This window comes from Salmo trutta, chromosome 21 (genome assembly GCF_901001165.1).
Source record: "Salmo trutta chromosome 21, fSalTru1.1, whole genome shotgun sequence".
Taxonomy (NCBI): domain Eukaryota; kingdom Metazoa; phylum Chordata; class Actinopteri; order Salmoniformes; family Salmonidae; genus Salmo; species Salmo trutta.
Genome location: NC_042977.1, coordinates 12,247,330 through 12,266,564, shown reverse-complemented (window position 1 = coordinate 12,266,564; position 19,235 = coordinate 12,247,330). Strand labels below are relative to the sequence as shown.

General features: G+C 42.7%; 2 protein-coding genes across 3 annotated transcripts in view; one reads left to right on the top strand and one right to left on the bottom strand.

Moving 5' to 3' along the window:
• Positions 1-1,234: 1,234 nt before the first annotated feature.
• LOC115156696 (transcription initiation factor IIB) lies at positions 1,235-10,971 on the top strand. The gene is made up of 7 exons (XM_029704277.1): positions 1,235-1,331; positions 2,691-2,803; positions 8,602-8,735; positions 9,029-9,175; positions 9,343-9,472; positions 9,810-10,091; positions 10,414-10,971. Exons 1-7 carry the CDS (start codon positions 1,315-1,317, stop codon positions 10,545-10,547), a joined length of 957 nt encoding a protein of 318 aa, XP_029560137.1. The 5' UTR covers positions 1,235-1,314; the 3' UTR covers positions 10,548-10,971.
• A 1,717-nt stretch (positions 10,972-12,688) lies between these two features.
• LOC115156695 (serine/threonine-protein kinase N2) overlaps positions 12,689-19,235 on the bottom strand; it is a 50,353-nt gene continuing 43,806 nt past the window's right edge. For both annotated transcript variants that reach the window (XM_029704275.1, XM_029704274.1), the window contains exons 14-22: positions 18,959-19,034; positions 18,740-18,831; positions 17,505-17,681; positions 16,789-16,851; positions 16,625-16,701; positions 15,798-15,940; positions 15,411-15,518; positions 15,135-15,215; positions 12,689-14,892 (exon numbers count right to left, since the gene is read on the bottom strand). In XM_029704275.1, coding sequence (XP_029560135.1) covers positions 14,689-14,892; positions 15,135-15,215; positions 15,411-15,518; positions 15,798-15,940; positions 16,625-16,701; positions 16,789-16,851; positions 17,505-17,681; positions 18,740-18,831; positions 18,959-19,034 — 1,021 coding nt within the window. In that variant the 3' untranslated portion in view covers positions 12,689-14,688. The remainder of the gene's footprint in view (positions 14,893-15,134; positions 15,216-15,410; positions 15,519-15,797; positions 15,941-16,624; positions 16,702-16,788; positions 16,852-17,504; positions 17,682-18,739; positions 18,832-18,958; positions 19,035-19,235) is intronic.

The window sequence follows — 19,235 nt, the reverse complement described above, 5'->3', positions numbered from 1 at the left end:
CTTTACATAATTGATATAAATTCCTTCTGTATGTTGATTCATCATGAGACTACAATAATAATAATATTTAGTATTTAGCATTTGAAAGCCTGAAAGAGCCTTTAATAATGGCCATATCTGACATTTTTGGATTTAGCGCCACCTGCTGTTGTCTTACAGGTTAAAGGAGAATAATTCTATTCACCTCCTACTACATTTACATTTAAGTCATTTAGCAGACACTCTTATCCAGAGCGACTTACAAATTACTAGTCTTCAATGTCATTGGACATCGTGCAATTGAATAAAATTTGTGCTGCTGACAAGGCTTGTTTATTTATGGCAATGTAATCCATTAATCAATGTAATCCAAACAGCTCAAGGTGCATGCCACAGTCAATGTAATACAGTCATAAATGATTTGTGAAACACTTGATTTCTCTTTAAATTCTCTGTCAATGGATGTCTTGCCAATGACTCATTATGTGGTGGTTGTCCAACCAGAGATTGAGGTCAATAGTACAGGGGTTGTGTCGGCGAGAGAGAATCAAGGCAATACAGTGCGAGACTAGCACGAGGATAGGGGCACAGGCTGGCACGCAGAGACAATGCCATCTCTGACAGCTTCATAGACAGGCCTGTCTGCTACGGCTCTTACAAAGTGAGACTGCTGTATTGGCTGCTCGGAGTTGAGTCAGTTTGTTGAATGGGGTTAAGTAAGGTTATGCCACTACCATTGCTGTTTGAGCACATTTTCCAATTATGTTTTCCCATGTAGGCAACACGGTACACATAACCCAGCATGTAAGTGCTTTTTTTCTTTAGTGGCTGGCAAGTGGAATATTAGTCTCTGATGGGAACAGGGTTGGGGGATTTGTTCCAGCTGCCCAGCTTGAAGAGGTGTGGGCTAGTATTCATTGCAAAAATAAGTAAGCATGTAATAATAAGATTATAAAGAAAAAGTAAAGTTTGAGACACACAAACACACAAAAATCCACACGTTTGTTAAAATGGTTTTGCCTTTTGGTTGCACTTGATTATCTTTATTCACTTCCATGTTATGCTCAGTGACTAAAGGTGACACGTTTAGGAAGTAATATGATTTCATTTGATAATGATAGTAATTTTATCCATTTTGAAGGGTCAAAAGCATTGGTCTGCGACAGTACATTATACTTTTACAAGTAGCCTACGTCCAGTCCTCATATTTGAATCGCTTTTTTTTAAAGTTTGAGCCTTTTGCCCTTCCGTCGTCATTTAACCACGTGGGCCAAAATACATGTATAAAAGGTAGAAGAAGCCATTGTTCGCGATATAAAGAAGTAGTTAGCGAACATGGCGTCAACAAGCCGGTGTGTACAATATGTATCCCAAGCTGTTTTCTGTGTTTTGCATCACTGTCTTTTCATATGGGAAAGTGAAAGTTATTGAACAATGGGTGGTGATGGCGAGCAACACGGAGAGACGCTTGTTTCTAAGTGTTTTCCATCATAGCCGCCGGAATGTCCATTACTGACTTTTAGCTAACCTTCGCTAGCCTACCAAAAACACTAACGTTATCAAATCACATTTTTACACATTGTCTCGATCGTATATCACGTCAACTTGATCATACTGTTTGTAAACATCCGATATAACGTTAGGTAGCGCAACATGATATCTAACTTCCAAATCATGATGCAAACGCGTGTGTCAATAAGCAATGTTTTTAGGGATGGGTGATGTCGCAACTTCGCAAGGTGATGTCTGGCCAGCGCAGCTGGCTAAATCCAATTTGCTAGCAACATTAATGTATTTACAGTAGCCGAGTGTCAACGGACACCTAGACAGTGATTTAATCATGAGAAGTTTTCAGCCATTGAATAGATAATTGTCACAAGGACACTGCAAGTTGATTGGGTTGTTTAACCAGCAATTTATTTCACTGGCTGTCTCAAAATAACTTGTTTTCACTTGTGAAAGGTTGCCACAAAGTCCGTTCGCTAAATGGGTTATGTTTTCGTATTGTAGAATCGAATTGGTGTCGAGGATAATTGTCTGAAACGCTGGAAGCCCATTTTTTGGGTCCCATTGTCCAACGTTTTTTGGCCACATCACCACTAAATCATAATTTAGCTTGGAAACTCATTTACATTATGTTGACACAATCTCTGCAGTGGCTTTTCTGTATTAGTCTTGTAGTAGGCCTACTTCCCAGTCCATTTATCTTGGTATGCATATACATATTCGACCAATAAACAAGTAACATTATGACTGGTGTTAATGCTTGTGAACAGTTACTGTTGTAAAACAAGCAGCCAGAATTGCTTTTGCAACATTGTATGTCATTTTCAGAAGTGCCTTTTGTTTTTATATTATTAAAGGTAAATATGATCCTCATATTTCTCAGATTAAGGGAAAGACAGTCTGACATGTTTAACAATTTGTGTACAATTTTAACAGGCCTATAAGATTTCCCTATTGTTATCATAATTTGACAACTCACTAAACAACATACTTTCTCACCTTGAGCAGTGTCAACCGGCTTTATCCACTGTGCAGTGTTCACAGGAGTGTATAGAGTTAAGTAAATGAATACCATGTCGTTGGCAGTAAACCAGTTTATGGAGATAAGTACAATCACACCCAGTGCTGGGTTAACTCTCACTAGGCAGGGTCAAAGGTAAGAGGTCACTGTTGGCTGACCTCTGGGATGTATTCTTTACTTGCAGTGGAGACGCCCTGGCCCTTCCTAAGGTGCAGTGCCCCAACCACCCAGACGCCATGCTTGTAGAAGACTACAGAGCAGGGGATATGATCTGCCCCGAGTGTGGCCTTGTAGTTGGTGAGTGATAGGTTGCACACACACACAGCATATGTTTTACTATCCTTGTGGGGACCTAAAATATATTTCCATTCAAAATCCTGTGTTCCCTAACCTTAACCCCTAAACCTAACCCTTATTCTAAACCTAACCCCTTTGCGGTAGGTAAATAGCGTAACATAACATACACAGAGGCCTTATGTACTTTATTTTCTCTAATTCGCTTTCATTTCTTATAACCGACAATAACTTTTGAACATCGGATCAGCAGTTACTTACCCTAATTCCGGCTTCAACTTTGACTGATCTGCCCTGGGTTCTTTCTGTAATTCCGACCCAATTTTCGGGGTACCCAAGAGAAACCACCAGTGTTAGAGGCATGAGAGGGGGACATCCTGGCGAGATTAAGGTGAAAGGAGAACCGGCTACCTCTTCCCTTCATTCTATTGGCCAATTGATAATAAGATAGATGACCTCCGATCACGGCTTTGCTACCAACGGGACTCTCGAACCTGCAATATTCTCAGCTTTTTTTCCTCGAACCTGCAATATTCTCTGCTTTTTTAAAACATTGCTTTCGGACAAGACCCCCCATGGCTATCCAACTCGATGAATTCTCCATTAACCGAGCGGACAGGACAGTAGAGTCAGGGAAATCGAGAGGGGAGCGATGAGCCTTTTAATCAACAACAAATGGCGTTCTGACTCGAGCGCAGTGGTATCCCTCAACCCATTGTTCACAAGTCTTGGAATACCTGATTGTCAAATGCCGACCCTTCTACATCCCGAGGGAGTTTTCAGCTGTTATCGTGACTGTTGGATAAATTCCACCTCAGGACATGAAATCTAACAAGCTGGCACTTAACCAACTGTACGAGGCTGTAAACAAGCAAGAAAACTTACATCCGGAAGCTGGCTGCCTTGTTAATTCCACGTCATTAAGACATGTGATGCCCAACTTCCATGAACATGTCTCCTTTGCCACTAGGGGCGATAGTCCTAGACCACTGTTACTCTACCCACAAGCAAGCATACAAAGCCCTCCCTCGTTCGCGATTCGGCAAGTCAGATCATGACTCCTGCTTCCTGTTTGCAAGCAGAAGCTCAAACAATACCCGTGACTCGTTCCTTTGAGAAATGGTCATCAGAATCAGAGATTATGCTACAGGATTGCTTTGCTAGCGCTGATTGGAGTATGTTCCGATACTCCGTCTATAACATCGATGAGCTAACCACCTCTGTCACTGGCTTCATAAGGAAATGCATTGGCGACGTCCCAACAGTGAAGGTTCGCTGCTTCCCCATTCAAAAGCCCCTGGAGTAACACAGAGGTTGGCGCTAAACTAAAGGACAGGGCTACTGCACATAGAGCCATCGCAGACAACCCTGATGCTACGGCTGAGGACAGGAACAAGTACAACAACCTCTCCCTCAACGTCACCAAGGAGCTGATCGTGGACTACAGGAAACGGGGGGGGCGAGCACGACCCCATCCACATCGACAGGGCTGCAATGGAGCGGGTCGAAAGCTTCAAGTTCCTCGGGGTCCAAATCACTGAGGACTTAAAATGGTTCAAGCGCACAGTCGTGAAGAAGGCGTGACAGCGGCTCTCCCCCTCAGGAAGTTTGGCATGGGCCCTCAGATCCTTAAAGTTCTACAGCTACACCATCGAGAGCATCTTGACAAAATGGCTACCCGGACTGAGTTGACCCTTTAATGCATTTTTATTTCCTCAATTACGCTGCTGCTACTCTGTTTATCATACATCCTGATGCCTAGTCACCTTACCCCTATACATATTTACCTCTATCACTCCAGTATTCCTGCACGTTGTTCTATATGGTATTGGAACTGACCTTACTTTCTCGTTTTCTTATTTTCTTTATTTATTGTGTGTTGTTGTTCTTCCTTGTGTTATTTGTTAGTACTACATTGCTATTGATCGCTGGATTGTTGGGTTTAGAAAGGCATTTCACTGTACTTGTGCCCGTGACATTAAAACTTGAAACTTCTGGGCCTACACTTCTATAGACACAGTCCTAACCTCTAGTTCAGGGGGAGTGATGTGTTTGTGCTGTTATTATGACATGTGACTTGAGTAGCAAGGCCCTTACAGATGTCCTCCAGCGATTTTTGAATTGTTCATGTTGAAAAGATATATCCCAAGTGTAAATACAGTAAAGTACACACACGAAAGGGTAAAAAAAGAAATTGGGAGCAGAGGGGGACTAAAGACGTCATGTATGACCTGTCACATAGCTAGAGTGCATAATACCAGGAAAAGATAGAAACATAACATCCTCTCAAAGATACAATAGAATCAAATCTGTCCACGCCTTCCTTAGACGGCCTTGGAAAGCCATCCTAGTTAGAGCAACAGATTGCATTACAGGCCTCTATCTGAACATAACAGTCCTATGGGACTCCCATTTTGAGTCCCATTCGGAAAGTATAGCCTTTTTTCTCAAATGGATTAAATCGTCCCCCCCCCCATCAATCTACACACAATACCCCATAATGACAAAGCAAAGACATGTTTTTAGATTTTTTGCAAATGTATAAAAAAAAGGAAATATTACAGTTACATAAGTATTCAGACCCTTTACTCAGTACTTTGTTGAAGCACCTTTGGCAGCGATTACAGCCTCGAGTCTTCTTGGGTATGACGCTACAAGCTTGGCATACCTGTATTTGGGGAGTTTCTCCCATTCTTCTCTGACACTGTCAGGTTTGATGGGGAGCATCACTGCACAGCTATTTTCAGGTCTCTCCAGAGATGTTCGACTGGGTTCAAGGCCCCGGCTTTGGCTGGGTGACTCAAGGACATTCAGAGACTTGTCCCAAAGCCACTTCTGCGTTGTCTTGGCTGTGTGCTTAGTGTTGTTAAACTTTATTTAACTTGGCAAGTCAGTTAAGAACAAATTCTTATTTTACAATGACTGCCAAACCCTCCCCTAACCCGGACGACGCTGGGCCAATTGTGCGCCACCCTATGGGACTCCCGATCATGGCCGGTTGTGATACAGCCCAGGATCGAACAAGGGTCTGTAATGACGCCTCTAGCACTGAGATGCAGTGCCTTAGACCGCTGCACCACTCGGGAGCTTGGGTTTTCATCAAGGATCTCTCTGTACTTTGGTCCTTTCATCTTTCCCTCGATCCTGACTAGTCTCCCAGTACCTGCCGCTGAAAAACATCCCAGCAGCATGACGCTGCCACAGCCACTGAGGAGTGGCTTCCGTCTGGTCACTCTACCATAAAGGCCTGATTGGTGGAGTGCTGCAGAGGTGGTTGTCCTTCTGGAAGGTTCTCCCATCTCCACAGAGGAAGTCTAGAGCTCTGTAAGAGTGACCATCGGGTTCTTGGTCACCTCCCTGACCAAGGCCCTTCTTCACCGATTGCTTGGTTTGGCCAGGCTGCCAGCTCTAAGAAGAGTGTTGGTGGTTCCAAACTTCTTCCATTTAAGAATGATGGATGTCACTGTGTTCTTTGGGACCTTCAATGCTGCAGAAATGTTTTGGTACTCTTACCCAGATCTGTGCCTCAACATAATCCTGTCTCGGAGCTCTACGGTCAATTCCTTCGACCTCATGGCTTAGTTTATGCTCTGACACGCACTGTCAACTGTGGAACCTTATATAGACAGGTGTGTGCCTTTTCAAATCATGTCCAATCAATTGAATTTAGCACAGGTGGACTCCAATCAAGTTGTAGAAACATCTCAAGGATGATCAATGGAAACAGGATGGACCTGAGTCTCAAAGCAAAGGGTCTGAATATGTACGGTTGAAGTTGTAACTTACATACACCTTAGCCAAATACATTTAAACTCAGTTTTTCACAATTCCTGACATTTAATCCTAGTAAAAATTCCCTGTCTTAGGTCAGTTAGGATCACCACTTTATTTTAAGAATGTGTAATGTCAGAATAATAGTTTAGAGAATGATTTATTTCAGCTTTTATTTCTTTCATCACATTCTCAGTGGGTCAGAAGTTTACATACACTCAATTAGTATTTGGTAGCATTGCCTTTAAATTGTAAACTTAGGTTAAATGTTTCGGGTAGCCTTCCACAAGCTTCCCACAATAAGTTGGGGGAATTTTGTCCCATTCCTCCTGACAGAACTGGTGTAACTGAGTCAGGTTTGTAGGCCTCCTTGCTCGCACACGCCTTTTCAGTTCTGACCACAAATTTTCTATGGAATTGAGGTCAGGGCGTTGTGATGGCCACTCCAATACCTTGACTTTGTTGTCCTTAAGCCATTTTACCACAACTTTGAAGTATGCTTGGGGTCATTGTCCATTTGGAAGACCCATTTGCGACCAAGCTTTAACTTCCTGTCTGATGTCTTGAGATATTGCTTCAATATATCCACATCATTTTCCTCCCTCATGATACCATCTATTTTGTGAATTGTACCAGTCCCTCCTGCAGCAAAGCACCCCCACAACATGATGCTGCCACCCCGTGCTTCATGGTTGGGATGGTGTTCATCGGCTTGCAAGCCTCCCCCTTTTTCCTCCAAACATAATGATGGTCATTATGGCCAAACAGTTCTATTTTTGTTTCATCAGACCAGAGGACATTTCTCCAAAAAGTACGATTTTTGTCCCCATGTGCAGTTGCAAACCGTAGTCTGGCTTTTTTATGGCGGTTTTGGAGCAGTGGCTTCTTCCTTGCTGAGTGGCCTTTCAGGTTATGTCAATATAGGACTCGTTTTACTGTGGATATAGATACTTTTGTACCTGTTTCCTCTAGCATCTTCACAAAGTCCTTTGCTGTTGTTCTGGGATTGATTTTCACTTTTCGCACCAAAGTAAGTTCATCTCTAGGAGACAGAACGCGTCTCCTTCCTGAGCGGTATGACGGATTTGTGGAGTGGTTGAAAAAACGAGTTTTAATGACTCCAACCTAAGTGTATGTAAACTTCCGACTTCAACTGTAGATACTATTCTTATTTACATTTATGAAGTGTTGGCCCTGGTCCCAATGTCACTGAATACCGCTTCCCTTCCTAATATTGAATTTCCTCTTCTCTTTATGTCACAAAAGGAAGGACTTAAATAAATAAAATAATGCATCCACCAAGTTATTTTATTTAACAAGACAAGTCAGTTAAGAACAAACGGCCTACCAGAAGGTAAAAGGCCTCCTGCGGGGACAGGGGTGGGATTAAACATAAAATAAAAATATAGGACAAAACACACATCACGACAAGAGAGACACCACAACACCACACAAAGAGAGACCTAAGAAAACAACATAGCATGGCAGCAGCACATGAAAACACTGCATGGTAGCAACACAACATGATAGCAATACAACATGGTAGCAGCACAACACATGGTACAAACATTATTTTGCACGGACAACAGCACAAAGGGCAGGAAAGTAGAGACAACAATACATCACGCTATTATGCTATGATGGTGAAATCAATACAGTGGGTGCTTGATGTTTATCGCTTTTACCTCCTTTATGTATTCATGTAAGTGCTCAAGGAGATAAAGTAAGGTAAATGGTGAAAGGAAGTTGTTTAAACATATTTGAGCTTAGCCCCATGTAGTTTTATTTATTTATTTAACCTTTATTTAACTAGGCAAGTCAGTAAAGAACAAATTCTTATTTACAATGACGGCCTACCCCGGCCAAACCCTAACAAGGACGATGCTGGGCCAATTGTGCGCCGCACTATGGGACTCCCAATCACGGCTGGTTGTGATACAGCCTGGAATCGAACCATGGTCTGTAGTGACACCTCTACCACTTAGACCGCTGCGCCACTCGGGAGCCCTGTAATTTGTGTGGTTCCCCAGGTGACAGGGTGATTGACGTCGGCTCAGAGTGGAGGACCTTCACCAATGAGAAAGCCACAAAAGACCCGTCTAGAGTGGGCGACGCCCAGAACCCACTCCTCAACGGGGGAGACTTGACCACCATGATCAGCAAGGTAAGTACACACTTTGGCCATCTTACCTGGCGCCACAACTGGCACAGAGTCCCTGCCACCTAGCTAAAGTCACCACTTACAGAGAAAGATGCTTAAAACTATTTTTATGTTTGTGGTCTTAGTGGTGCCAGACAAAGAAATTCAATGAAAATAAAATGTCTGCTCCCCTTTTTTTGTGTGATATGGTCTTCATCAGGTTCCACAGGTTTCCATAAGATACTTAATTGTCTTAAGATTTACCAGGTAGTAAGTCTATATCACTAATGGTTCCAACAATTCTGTTGTCACCATAGGGAACAGGCGCGGCTAGTTTTGACGAGTTCGGCAACTCCAAGTACCAGAACCGGCGGACCATGAGCAGTTCAGACCGTGCCATGCTAAACGCCTTCAAAGAGATTACCACCATGGCCGACCGGATCAACCTACCAAGGAACATCATAGTGAGTCCCGTTCTCTCTTCTACTTTCATTTGTTTAGCTTTTGTGGAACCTAGTAGCTAACTGATTCATCTATTTCCAAAACTCAAGTTCTTTGGCAGATTTTCTCTGAACTAAACTATATGAATGTTCACAGCAAACTGAGGGTAAATGGTGTCTTTGACCCACAGGACCGAACAAATAACTTATTTAAGCAAGTGTACGAACAGAAGAGCCTGAAGGGGCGGGCCAACGACGCCATCGCATCAGCCTGCCTTTACATCGCCTGCAGACAAGAGGGCGTGCCTCGGACGTTTAAAGGTGAGCTCCTCTAAAGAGGATGTTTAGAGCATGGAATTACATATCGAATCATCTATATCATATATGGTTTTAAGATCATATTAGCATGTTCCAAGCAACATCTTGGAGAGTGAGTGCTTGTGCTGGTTCTTTCGGGCGCTACAAAGTTTAAATCAAGACTTCACGGTTATGAAATTTACCTGGATCGTGTTCATTAGGCACCAAACAGAAGAAAACTGACTGAAACAGGGATTTTTATTTTCGTCTTTCGTTTTCAAATGTTTTCCCTTGCATGTCTTATTAAAACGACCCTGAAGGTTTCACTAATGACTCCCTTGTTGTCATCCATCCCCCGCAGAGATCTGCGCCGTGTCCCGCATCTCCAAGAAGGAGATCGGCCGCTGCTTCAAGCTGATCCTCAAGGCCCTGGAGACCAGCGTGGACCTCATCACCACCGGAGACTTCATGTCCCGCTTCTGCTCCAACCTGGGTCTGCCTAAGCAGGTGCAGATGGCGGCCACCTACATCGCCCGGAAGGCCGTGGAGCAGGACCTGGTGCCCGGCAGGAGCCCCATCTCTGTGGCCGCCGCCGCCATCTACATGGCCTCTCAGGCCTCCGCCGAGAAGAAGACCCAGAAAGGTGAGGTTGTGGGTGGGAGGATGGTGGAGATAGTGGTGGTGGTTGTCTTTTTAAGGTCTTCTTGATGGGCTGAATCTGAACTATTTGTGTTTGTCTATAAACTTTAAAACATGGTTCAGTAAATTTCAGGCACGAACAACAGCACAACAGTGGGCCGTTTGTGGTCCACACTTGTATTTCTGACTTGAGAGCTCACACAAACTCTTTCTGAATGTTCAGGAACTTATATTTCTGATAGTTCTGAGAACACAATTATCACCAATGGTCTGAAGACTTAAAGCACCAGTAGTCATTTCTGCAAATCCTCTCCCTTTTTGGACAGAGATTGGAGACATCGCCGGTGTGGCAGACGTCACAATCAGACAGTCGTACCGACTCATCTACCCCCGCGCAGCCGACCTCTTCCCCCCGGACTTCAGATTCGACACCCCCGTGGACAAACTGCCCCAGCTGTGAAGACCCACTCGCTCCGACGACATTTTAAAGGTTCTCTTTCTAGTTTTTATTCTATTAGAGATTTTTCCCCCCCTTGTTAATTAACTTAAGACTTCAGGCCATTGTGAAGGCACTTTTTGCTGGAATACAGACAAGTACAGGACACACATTCCAATACTTAAAAAAATGAGATTGCAAACTGTACTTACAGTATTTCATTTGAGTGTATATATACTGTATATATATATATATATGTCCAAGTGAGAAAATGTAATTGGTGCTTGCAATATTAGACTGGTTTCATACCATATACATTTTCTTTTGTAGGAAATGCAGGTTCTATTTTGTTAGCTTGTTTGCTTTGTATTAAGTAAATGAAATGCTTTTCTGAAAAGCATGTTGAACACCTCATGCATTGATTAACATTAAACTTTGTTTACAGAATGAGCTTTTTTCTGTGTGTTGACTCTAATACTGCTTATGTACCATTTGGAGTATTAAGAAACTTTTCTCTATTACTAAGCTGAAGTTCCATTGAGTACATTGATCAGTACCTCTCTGGCCTTTGAGGATAGCCCAAGTTGATCTAGTTTCAGCTAGTCTCGTTCCCACTGCCTGGTGTACAGTTGTGGGCCTAGCATAGCAAATAAAGCAAGCGTTCAACACAGCATTGCATCTTTAAACAAAAACAAAAAAGTATTTTAAGGGAGTCAAAGGTCATCTGGCTTTCATTACATCACATAGTTGCAAAGTTGAACATGACTGAACGTTACACTGTAGCTTAATAAGGGGAACTTGCTTTCAATGCTTCTCCTGGATTAATGAAGATAAATTAGTGCCAACTACTCTGCTGCCAGAGGTGTAGATACTTATAAGACAGATCACATTTTAGTTATCCACTTACCTTGACTTCAAAGGACCATGCACTGAACAAAAATATAAATGCAACATGTAAAGTGTTGGTCCCAAAAAATCCCAGAAATGTTCTATTTCTCTCAAATTTTGTGCACAAATTTGTTTATATCCCTGTTAGTGAGCATTTCTCCTTTTGCCAAGATAATCCATCCACCTAACGGGGTGGTATATCAAGAAGCTGATTAAACAGCATGATCATTAGACAGGTGCACCTTGTGCTGGTGGCAATAAAAGGGTGCTGAGGAGTATTTCTGTCTAATAAAGCCCTTTTGTTGGGAAAAAACAAATTCTGATTGGCTGGGCCTGGCTCCCCAGTGGGTGGGCCTATGCTCTCCCAGAGCCACCCATGCCTGCACCCCTGCCTAGTTGTGAAATCCATAGATTAGGGCCTAATTCATTTATTTCAATTGACTGATTTCCTTATGAATTGTAACTCAGTAAAATCTTTGAAATTGTTGGATATTGCATTTATATTTTTGTTCAGTATATTTCCATGCTATTTCTCAAATTCCAGCCCCAGCTTGGTCTGAGTCGTAAGCCTCGTTTATACCTGCCGCTAATATGTATCCTTTGTCCCGATCTTGTCCACATTCTGATTGTGCCCATATTTTCACATGGTGGTAGCCTATTAAAATGTGTCTCATATTCGTCCTCTGACAAGTTCCTGGTTCATCCCTGTATGCAAATTTTTTAACAGCTATTCTTTCAAAGATATTGATGCCATTTAAATGTTTTCACCATCTACATTTGTAAGATATCAAGGCACAATGCATGCCCGACTACCTCTGAGGGTGGCCAGGAACATCACAATCTGATCAAAATGCGTCTTTTAATCATCTACCCCCGTCTGAAAATGTGGGCACAATCAGAATGGAGGACAAGATCAGGACAAAGGATGCATGGTAGAACCAGGTATAAAAGGGGCTATAGAGAATGATAGAGGCCTCTAGTGGCCAAAAGGCTGTTTAAGCATGTGGCAGCGCCATTTTAACATATACACTGCGTGGGAATTCCTATGGGTTGTAACCTGAAAGGCGCTGCCTTATGCTGTCCAATACGCTATAAAATGGCACAGATGAGTCCTCTATGGTCTGAGTTCAGTAAGATATATAGTCTCTGGGACATGGATGGACAGTGGACTGCCATAGTATGTTGATGGCCAGTTCTACGGGAGATTCTTAAAGCAAAGACAGCAGAGTTGTGTGAGTGATGTGCTGACACCAATAGAATACGATATGCAAAGGAAGTAACACCACTCCAACGACGTTTAATTTGTGCATTCATGATAGGCGACAAACGACGACTGCAAAATGCTTCTTTACGCCAGATTCAACAGTCTTGTGTAACTTCAATGTGGTGTACCATTAAAAAAAGGTTGTATGTCTGTAACATGCTCAAACAGCCCCCCCCAAAAAAACTGTACAATCTTTTTTCATAATTACGCTAAACATAGATAATTCAAAAATATCTTGATAAAATTAGTACTTTCAGCTTAATTGTGTGTACATATATATAAAATATACCCTGCCCTCCCTTGTAGTGATTCATTTACATATTGTCTGCACAAACTGGCACTGAGCTTAGTTTACACTCCAGAGTCAAGTTTCCCCTAGAATTAGGTCCCCCCTTACCCAATCCTAACTTTAACCAAGAGGCAACTTCACCCATCACGGTTTTCCATAGTCCCACTGTCAGGACCGGAGGGATGGGTTTTGGTAGCTGTTCAGCTGTTCTGTATCAGTCACTTCAGATCCACCATTTGACCATGTCCAATCATTGCAGGCTGTGAGATCCCCTTGCTCTTGTATCTTCTTCAGTTAAGAGAACGATTGCAGTATTGAGGTTGGGATCAATTCTATTTCTACTCAGTCAATTCGGGGAGTGAATGGAAAGTCGACAGAAATACTAAATTCACTCTCGGCTTCAATTCGATTGGAACGGAACTGATAAACTCTGTTAGAAATGCTAGAGGAATTGATTCTACCCTCAAGAGTACAACATTGCTAGCTGAATGCATTGTTACCCCTCAAGAATTAGATCTGGGGCCGTATATATCAAGGGTCTCAGAGTAGGAGTGCCGATTCTGAATCAGGTCCCATATAAAATGATTTGTAATCCAAAAGGCAAAACTGATCCTAAATCGGCACTTTACTCCAAGACGCTTGATACATATGGCCAGTGCTTTTTGGTGCTAGGAACCCACCAGAAGGAGCCATGTCAGGATAGGTCTCCGTAGTGTGTGTTACAAATGACCACGTTTAAAATGGTGCCGTCTCCGTTGATGTGTGGTATGCTGTGTAGTCTAGAACTGTTCTACCGCAATAATGACACTGTATTTCAACAACCATACAGCACTACATAAAGAAACCCTTAAAACGATACAGTTAAAGCTCATGTAAAACTGGCATGGGCACAGTACATGAGGGATAGGGTTTCTGTAATACCACGAGGACTAACACTAGATGCACTGCTTTTGTGTAATGATCATCCGTTTAAAAAGAACGGTTTTCTGGGCTCTATTCTTAGACGTAGCTCTAAGCTTTGGTAGAAACAGGAACATTTTAAGGCATCTTTAAAATAAAAAAAATTTAAAAACAACTGGGGGAGAGAAAGACCAGGATAAACTAAAAAGGAGACCTTGGGTTTCAAGTGACGAGGCAGTAGTAGTCAAGATGTTTGTTGTCTTTAACCTTAAGTGACGGTTCAGTGATAAAATGCTCAAAGCACTCATAATGCGTAATACAACATGGCATACATGTTAACCCTTACAGAGAGATAAGTCATTTAGTTATGGCAGTGGGCTTGCGAAATGACTTGTTAAAAATACAGAGGAATACTATTCTGTACATGATTAAAAAAAAACGTAACAATCATGTTATTCAATATCACGGTTATATTGCCGGCATTTCCTTTGACAGAGTTCACTTGACAACATTCTCAGTGGTCAGACAATAGACACGACATGCGCTGGAGGCCTCACTCCTCCTCTTTTCCCCCCCGAAGTTTCTAAAGAGAAGAAAAATGTTGTTCTCTTTCTGTTAAAGAATAACCTCGGGGGTTCAGTTGTGGGAGCGGGGTGGGGGGGGGGGATCTTTAAATGGCAGAGTGAGGTTTGTTCCCCTGTCTTGCGACGTTGGTCGAAAAGAGGCGTTTTAAAAATGGTGAGCTACAGTCAGTCAGCGCTGTGTTGGTTGGTTCACAGTGTGTGTTTGTTTAACACATTTGGAGGAGGAGGGAGAAGGGGGGGCTAACACCAGTCTGCGATGTAGTCAAAGTCAGAGAACATGTCCTGCTCGTCCCCGCTGAGCGCCCTAGGTTCTCTGGGTGGGGTCAGGATTGGCGCTTCTGAGGTAAATTCGTCATCGAAGTTGCTGACGTCGTTGGAGTCCTGGATGGTCGGGACAAATGGAGGCTTAACCTTCTTGGCCAGTAGTCCGTTCCAATCCATATTCTGGGGGGGAGAGAGAAAATGGGTGAGGAAGTAGTGAATTTATTTAAACTCTCAGGATAGACTTGTACTGTATCATCCACCTCATGAGAAAAACTGTTTGCGACAATAACCAAGATTAGGCAAGTCTAATGAACAGGAGACTACATATGTCATTTTGTGGTATCCACATTGCCTAAAATTGTGGCTGTGTTTAGAATGTTGAAAGACATTAAATATGAGAAAGTAGAACATTTTTTACTTACTCTGAAGAACAGATGTTTTTTGACTTCCTCTGCGTCTCGCTCTCCTGCCCCCAGACGTCTTTCTGGACTCCTCCTCAAAAGCTACAAACAAAAAGAGCTTAACAAAGTAGAATAAACACTGAAGCTGTAATTCAATGACGCAACGATCTTTTGCTTCTTCTCATTTCACGCGGTCCGATTTCTGATGGCAGTAGTTTGAGGTGTTGTGTTTCATTAGGATCAATCTGAGGTTAGTGCACTATTTGAGGTGAGTTTATTAAGAGATCCAGAACCCACCCTTCTCATGACGGAGATAGCCTCCGTTGAGAGGAACCTTGGGTAGCGGACTTCATCGTTGACGATGCTGTCAAACACCTCCTCTTCATCATCCCCAGGGAAGGGAGACTGTGGGGCGGGCAAAAAAGTTTTTTTTCCCAACATACAGTCAATGATATATAATATATATATTTTTGTTACATGGAATGCACTGACCAGACCGGCTATGTATATAATGTTAGAAAGGTCATGACAATTGTGATCAAGGCAACAAACCAAAAAATCATAATCTTGTCAATTCAATGCCAATATTCTAAAATATTCTGTTCTCAGAGCTGACAAAGTATTGATCAGTCATAACACTGAGTAGGTATCCATATAACAGGTGTGAAGGTGAGACCCACTAACCTCTCCAACCAGCATCTCAAAGATGAGGACCCCCAGACCCCACCAGTCCACAGCACGCGTGTACGACGTCTCCGTCAGAACCTCGGGGGCCAGGAACTCTGGCGTGCCACAGAACGTACTGGTGCGGTCCCTGAACCCCATTCCTGCCAGAATACACATAACCATGACACATGTTTAGTACAGAGACTTTACACCCAGACATGTAAATTATTATATTTATTTTTGGGTACTTTTTTTTACCCCTTTTTCTTCCCCAATTTCGTGATATCCAATTGGTAGTTACATTCTTGTCTCATCGCTGCAACTCCCGTACGGACTCGGAAGAGGCGAAGGTCAAGAGCTATGCGTCCTCCGAAACATGACCCCGCCATGCTGCACTGTTTCTTGACACACTAACAGCTTAACCCGGAAGCCAGCCGCACCTGTACGGTACAGCTGGCGACCGAAGTCAGCGTGCACGCGCCCGGCCGCCACAAAGAGTCGCTAGAGCACAATGGCAAAACCATCGGCAAAACCCTCCCCTAACCCGGACGACGCTGGGCCAATTGTGCGCCGCCTCATGGGTCTCCCGGTCGCGACACAGCCCGGGATCGAACCCGGATCTGTAGTGAGGCCTCTAGCGCTGCGACGCAGTGCCTTAGACTGCTGCGCCACTCGGGAGCCACCAGGCATGTACGTTTGACACCAACATAAGGTTCAGATCAGCAGAGACCTTAGATAGAGTTATGGTTTTGACTGAGTCAGATGTAGGATATGATACATTTATTTTTACATTCAATGGTGTTGGAAAAGTGACATGAAGTTGAGGTTGTGTTTGTCCCACTTACCCTCTTTGCAAAGGCCAAAGTCAGCGATTTTTACATAGCCCTCAGTGTCCAATAGCAGATTGTCAAGCTTCAGATCTCTGAAAGTGAAACAAAGTCATGAGAATCACCATCAATATGTGTCATATCGGAGCATATACTCACCCAGTGAATGGAAATATGCTTACCTGTACACAATCTCATGTTCATGTAAAAACTGTAATCCCAATACGACACAAGCTGCATAAAATCTACCAAAGACAAAAAAATAAAAATAAACAGTTGGAGTCAGCAAAGAATCAGACAAATCAGGAGAGAATCCACTTTATAATATATACACTTTTATAATATGATGTAGGGTACAAGTGAATACAAGACACTGGATATGTGGGTGAGCAGTTAAGACACGAGTTCAAAGCCAATTGCGCCAGCATTATTGGTGAGGGGGCTCCTGAAAATAATCTCAGTGCAGCAGCAAAACATCAGTGTTCACAAAGCAAGTGAGCCTTTAAACCCCCCAAAACAACAAAAAGGCAAGTCATGATTTTATGGGTTGCTTTGCATAATATTTGTATATTGACTAAGGTACACTGTAGCAAAAACTTTTGCAAAAGGAAAATGAAAATCAGTGTTCCTATTGGACAAATCCAGGTAGTTCCTCCCTGTTTCGCTCTGCATCAAAAAGTTGTCTGCCTATTGAACAGGGCGACGGGTAGCCAAGTGGTTTTAAGAGCGTCGGGCCAGTAACCAAAAGGTAAAAAAAACAACAACTAGGTGAACAATCTGACAACGTGCCCTTGAGCAAGGCACTGAACCCTAATTTCTCATGTAAGTCACTCTGAAAAAGAGCATCTGCTAAATGACTAAAAATGTCAAATGAACAGGACCCTGGTGTCACACTCACATGGCCCTGGGCTCGGAGAAGACGTCAGCGTGGATGTGCATCATCAGGTCTCCTCCGGCAGCGTACTCCATGACGAAGCACACGTGTTCCTGCGTCTGGAAGCAGGCGAAGAGGTTGACCAGGAACGGGTGGCGCACGCTGTTCACCGTCTCAAAGATACGTTTCTCACACATCAGACTGGGGGGGGGGAGACAGAGAAACAAAAATGTAAGCCCCTGATACCTGAGCAAGGCACTTCTTAGATTACAAAAGGAATTCAACGCTACTCAAATCCCATGTGTAAATCAATTCCTGAAATGAAAATGCATAATATACAATAAGTCATTTACCAGACGCTTTTATCCCAACGCGACCTACAGATATGAGTGCACACATTTGTTACGTATAGGCGCCCCGTGGAATAGAACAAACTATCTTGGCGTTGAAAGAGCCATGCTCTACCAACTGAGCAACAGAGGACCAGAAAATAAAATCAGCCCAAACTCTTGGGTCAGAAAGCTAAGCTAATATCTTATTCCCCAGGTGGAAAACGACAAACTGTTACAGAAGCAAATATGTAGAAATCACTCTGCCATTACATGGTTGCTAAAATTCTTAAAATGTTTGCCTAATTTCAGTTTAGGTGACAAAACAAGCAAAGAATCATTATATATTTTTAATAACCAAAAATATTATACTTCCGGCTGTTTGAAGCTGATGTACAATTTACTACAGCAGTACATTTCTTTTGCTAACCCCCACCGGGCCTTAAAAAGAATTCTGTCAGTTTGCATCTTCCAACTCGGTCTCTAGAAACATTTGATGGATTTTCCAGGAATATATTTGTGAGGACACATTGAATTTCTGACATTCTTTGAAGGCTTTTAGAGAATACATTAGGGTCCTGTACGTAACACAAGGAAACTGACTATCCATTAAAAAATACACAAAAAGAAGAATACAAAAATCCTTTATGAGCCTTCAACTTTACATTTATACCTACTCTTCACTGACAGACAAAACCATACTTTAACCCTGTTGATTCCTACTGATAGTTATATTACTACTAATCACACTGTCAGAGTACGTCATAGTATTTTCAGCTGTTTGAAGGTGATATACAAAACTGAAAGCCGTAGTCAACTCTGAACTGAATAACACGGTTGAACAAAGGTAAGCTGTTATGCTCAGTAAACAGTTAAAAAGGCATCAGTATCAGCCCTAATTGGTTTAAGTGCTCAGGTTGAGCCCCTTACCTGTCCACCTCGTCACGAGCCACAATGTCTCCTTTCTTCAGGGCTTTGATGGCAAACATCTCTCCCGTGCTTTTATACTCGGCTAACAATACCTGTGTGGAGTGAGGGAAGAGAGGAGACATTTTAGGTAAGCTAGGTTTTTTTATTTTCAGAAACAGCTCATTTCTCTAGAAGGGCTGTGAAAAGGATCGAGAAATGGGTTGGGTGTGTACTATGTACCTTTCCGAAATGACCACGACCAAGGACTGCAACACATTTGAAGTCTTTGAGACTAAACTGAAATTGTTCTTCTTCCCTGGAAATGGAGGTAGATATCATATTACATGGAAAAATACAAACTATTGCTTTCAATAAGCCCCCAAAGAAATCATGCACGTTCTCATGGAAGCTGGGCAAAATACACTGCCCCAATACATTAACTGTAACCAATCAAAAACCGATTAAAAGCAAGTCATGCATGCACCCGAGTTTCTCCCCAAACAGCATTGGAGTCGCA